The following is a 4,910-nucleotide window of genomic DNA, read 5'->3' as shown; positions in this document are numbered from 1 at the left end:
GTACGGACCACAGCTGGGGATCCCCCAGGCTCCCTCAGCTCCTCCCTCTGCCCTGCCGCTTGCTCCACTTCCCCGGGGGCTCCATCTTCTCCCAAGGGTCTCAGTTTCCTTCTCTCCCTTCTCTGGTCCTGGGAGTCCTTCCTCCCTTCAGGGCCTCCCCTGAGGGCCTTCCTGAGCCCCCCTTGCCAGCCCTCACTTAAGCCCCCTGAGAAGAGGCATCTGCCTTGTGCCCCTGATGTAGCTTCTCTTCAATCATCCCCATGACAGCAGGTGCCGTCATCTGCCCCCTTAGTAGATGTGTACACTGAGGCACAGCAGGAGGGGAGCCCTGAGGGCGCACGGCTGCAGACGGGGTCACAGAGGAAGAGCCCGGGCAGTCCCAGGGGAGGCCCGGGAAGGGCGGGACGCTGGTCACACAGAGTCTGCACCACTGACAGCTGCCTTCCCCTTCTACCCCCAGGTCTGGAGCAGTCCGTGGTGGAGGCCGCCAAACAGGCCCTCACCGACTGTGGGTTCGAGTGCTGGGAGACCACCGTCGGGGCTCCGGGCGTCTCTCTCCACGCAGCATCCTCCCTGAAGGCCGATGTGCTGCGGACTTTGGCCGGTCCCTAGGAGGGCGCTCTGTAGCCCCGGGTCTGGCGGTGGCTTCCTGGGCCCTGGCGGGCGTCCCCAAGCTCCTGCTCCAGCGCTGATCACGGCAGAATGGCATCACGCTGCACCAGCCGGGCACCGTGCCCCCTCCGGCTTCCTCACGCCCACAGATATTCCAGAGGCAAAGGCCATCCTCGAAGAGAGTGGGAGCAGAGAGCGAGGTCCCCCTTTGTCCTCTTGTTCAGATACAGGGCAGCCTGCTCCTGGGGAGCCCATCCTGAGACCCCCGGCTGTGACGGTCCCAGCCCCGGGGCCCTGCGGACTCAGGGCTTCATGTATGAGCATCCCCCCACAGCCGAGCCGGACCTGTCCACGGCGGCTCCGCCTCTGCCTAGGCCCGAGCCCAGACTAGAGTCCATCAGCACGCGGATGAATGAATGAGCAAGCCTGTGGAGCCTTTGTGGTGGTGTGCCTCGCTGCTCCGGAGGGCGGCCGTTCTTAGAAACAGTCACTGCCCAGGGCCCCGACAAGTTCTTCAGAATCTGAACCCAGGACCCGGAGCCTCTGATCTCGCTGGGGGGGGAGATTTGGGAGCTGTCCCCATCTTTAGTTCTTGAAATAAGCTGGGAGGAGGGAGGTGGAGGGCAAGGGGTGCCATGGTCTGTAGATGGGATGGACCAGTGGGGAATAGGGGAAGGGCCTTGTGGTGCTATTCCTTAGGAAGTAATGCTGAAGAAGGCAAGCCCTCTGGGCAGGGTGCATCGACCTCAAGACCGGGGCCTTGGGAACCTTGGAGGAACCTGCCCCCGGCTCAGATCAACGACACAAACGGGCAAAGCCTTTATTTGAATGGAAAGAAATGAGGGAAAACTTTCATAGTAAATCTATTTTTAATATGGTGATTTTGTGTATTACTCTTTAAGATTTATACGCTTTGGGGGATCCTCTCCAGAGATCTCAGTTTTAGGGTTCTAATCATGGGACTCGTTCGGTTCGCAGCCGTCCCCCGATGGAGCAGAGAGAGGACCGGGCCCGACTCTGGTCTGCCCCAGGATGAGGCAGCTTTCCACCAAGCATGAACTCCCAGGCTCCCCATTCACTTTATTAATTCTTTTATTAAAGCTTTTTATTTTCAAAACATAGGCACGGATAATGTTTCAACAGCTCCCACTTTGGAATTTACATTTTAGACTTAAATTTCGACTTTAAATTTAAAAAGAAAGAAAAAGAACTTCAAGTTTTGTCTCCTGTGCTTCCACACTTCCCCACAGCTCTGGGGGCCAGCCTCATTCTGAGGAGATGTTTGTGACCCCTTCGGGACAGTGCCCCCCCCCCTCCCCAAGCCATTTTCTTTGGCCTTTGTTCCCAGCTACGTGAGGAGTCCCCTTTCTCCCCGGGCCCTCTGAGTACCCAAAGGGCAAATTGGCTTTCTGTCATGTCCTGGTGGGGCATGGGTTTGCAGGGAGACGATGGGCCCCGTCTCTTGGTTCCGACTGGCTGGGCGTCTCCCCAGTGGTCTTTCTGGAGGGGAGGGGCTGCTGTCATTTGGAGCATTTGTGTGTGTCTTACCCGATTCCTTCTATCCATCCATCCCTCATGGCCACCCTCCCACGGGCAAGGGGATGAGACCCCTGAAGTCTCCCCCAATTCTTAAGAGGCGCACTGCCCGAACCTTGGGCCTTTGGTCCCCAAGGAAACCAAAAGCAGAGGCCTTCGGACAGGAGTTTTATGTTCTCCTGAATCGACAGGAGGCTTGGTCGAGGCCTCTCTGAGCACCAACCAGTCGGGAGAGGGCAAGGGAGGAGTTAATCGAGAGCAGAAGCGGGCCATCTCTTTCTGAAGGTGGGAGAGTAAATCCCTAGGCCGCCTCCTGCTCCCCGTGTCCTCAGCAGGCCAGGCTGGGCCAGGGACCACCGTGCCCCACTGGGTTAAGCTGCCAGTGATCTGGACCTGCAGACACCATGTGTTCCTGCCCTTGGTCACCAGGGGGCGACTGGCACCTTTTCCAAGAGGGTACCAACATCCCCCTTTGGGGGAGGCTGGGGAGCCAAGCTCTCCTTCTGTCCTGACTGGACCCTCCCAGGCCCCACTCTGTTCCCAGGAGGTGTCCGGATCAAGAAGTTCTCTTGCTTCCCTTGATCACAACCAGGCAGTCCCGAGTTTTTCCTGGATCTGTTAGGGTTCGTTTGGGGTTCGGGACTTGTAATATCGAGGTGAGAAATACAATTTTCGCTCTAGTCCTGCCTTTAGGCTCTGTGATGCTCAAACTCTTATTATTTCCCCTGTGACGTTGGGCCAGATACTTAGTCTCTCTGAGCCTCAGATTCACTGTTGGACGTGGGAAGGGATGAAACTAGGCCTGTAATCCTAGGCCTGGGTCCTGTTCCTTTTCTCCTGGGCCTTTCTGTTGGATAAAGGAAATAGCTTCATACGTTATTGGGGGCAGGGGAAAGGAGAGGTTAAGGTACTCCCATTTTATGGTCCTGAATGGAAGGGAATCTTTGATATTGTGACCTTCAGGGGTTCAGGAGATTGGGGGGGTCCCAGCTGTGACCCTAAGTTGCTGGTGGCTTCATTCAAGTCGATTCTCACCCTCATTTCCTTTCTGCAAAATGGATCAAAGGTTGTTACCCTTGGACTTTATGAACTTGATTTTATTTATTTTTTCCCCTTTATTTGTTTTATTTTTTTTTTTGAAGCTGGGGTTAAGTGACTTGCCCAGGGTCACACAATTAGGAAATGTTAAGTGTGTGAGACCAGATTTGAACTCGGGTCCTCCTGAATTCAAGGCTGGTGCTCTCTCCACTGCGCCCCCTAGCTGCCCCCTATGAACTTGATTTAAAAAAAAAAATTTGATAACCATATTTTAATATGACTGGTTTCCTTTGTAATCTTGTTTTCCAGGAGTGTGTGTTTAAAAGCATTTTTTGAGGAAGGGGTTCATGGACTTTACCAAGGGACTGCCTGTGGAGACCTTGACACAAGAGAGGTTGAGGATCCCGGATTTCCCACTGCAACATTCGGGTCTTCTCTGTTCTGGGCTCCCTTCCCTCCATGGGACTGCGAGGATGGAGCCCCTTTTGTTACCAGCTGGGGCTGGGCTCCTGTACCCCCATCAACCTATGTCCAAAGTGTACAATGCCGTGAAGTCGTCCATCATTCAGAACCCCATGATCAGAACAGGGAAGTGGGGCACGTCCCAGAGGCTCCTTGTGGCAGAGACCCTGGCCAAGAGTCTCCGGCAGCCCTTGAGGTTAGAACCTCCCAGTGGCTGTTGAGGAACGAGTCGGATTTGGGTGGGCATTTTCCTCCCTGTCCTGCCTCTCTGATGAGCCAGTCAGACATCACTGGAGCTTGGTGGGAGTGCCAGCAGTCAGACAGTAACTGCTCGGGTCAGCACTGGGCCCTGGGAGCTGCTGGGAATTTAACCCATACCTTCAAACACACAAAGTGTCCCCCATGGTTTTTTCCCCCAGTTCTGTCTGGTCCTCTCCGGGACAGGGATGGCAAATGGCGCAATGGATCCTGGGAACTTTTACAGCTTCATCTCCACTCACTTGCCTTCTGAATGCGAGCCGCAGGCCCGTTTGCCTGCGTGTGATAGAATTGTCGCCCTCCTGTGCGACTTTCCCGTGGCCATCTGCAGATATTTCAAATAGTGGAGATTTTAGAGGTTGCCAAAAGGTTTTTATTTTTACAGTGGCAGGGACAGAGAGAGAGAGAGAGAGAGAGAGACAGAGAGAGAGAGAGAGAGAGAGAGAGAGAGAGAGAGAGAGAGAGAGAGAGAGAGACAGAGAGACAGAGAGACAGAGAGACAGAGAGAGAGAGAGAGACAGAGAGAGGAGACAGAGACAGACAGAGACAGAGACAGAGACAGACAGAGAGGGAGAGAGAGAGAGAGACAGAGAGAGAGAGTCAGAGACAGAGAGAGAGAGTCAGAGACAGAGAGAGAGAGTCAGAGACAGAGAGAGAGAGAGAGAGACAGAGAGAGACAGAGAGAGAGAGAGAGAGAGAGAGAGAGAGAGAGAGACAGAGAGACAGAGAGAGAGAGAGAGAGAGAAAGAGAAAGAAGAGTCTCAGAGAGCTGAAGTGATCACAGGAGATGGAGTGGAAGAGAACGTGGGTTCGAATCCCACCTTTGCCTCTTCCTACCAATCTCTCCTGCGCAATCTCTACAGTTTCCTCTTCTGTAAAATGAGCAAGTTGGTTTGTGATCCCATTTGAGATCTTGTAACCAAATGGGGAGGGGTCACAAAATTATGATTTATGGTTGGTAAATGTTTGATTTTCTTCTCATGACTATTTTATTTTTCCAATTG

At 53.9% G+C, this 4,910-nt stretch overlaps 1 protein-coding gene across 1 annotated transcript in view; it reads left to right on the top strand.

The window, feature by feature from the left end:
* The window catches only part of MVK (mevalonate kinase), a 19,807-nt gene extending 18,314 nt beyond the window's left edge, over positions 1-1,493 (top strand). The window contains exon 11 of the mRNA XM_074295415.1: positions 461-1,493. Coding sequence (XP_074151516.1) covers positions 461-612 — 152 coding nt within the window. The 3' untranslated portion in view covers positions 613-1,493. The remainder of the gene's footprint in view (positions 1-460) is intronic.
* Positions 1,494-4,910: the final 3,417 nt, after the last annotated feature.

The sequence above is a fragment of the Sminthopsis crassicaudata genome, chromosome 1 (genome assembly GCF_048593235.1).
Source record: "Sminthopsis crassicaudata isolate SCR6 chromosome 1, ASM4859323v1, whole genome shotgun sequence".
In the NCBI taxonomy this organism is placed as follows: domain Eukaryota; kingdom Metazoa; phylum Chordata; class Mammalia; order Dasyuromorphia; family Dasyuridae; genus Sminthopsis; species Sminthopsis crassicaudata.
Note: the sequence above shows the minus strand (reverse complement) of the source record. Positions and strands in the feature narration are given on the sequence as shown.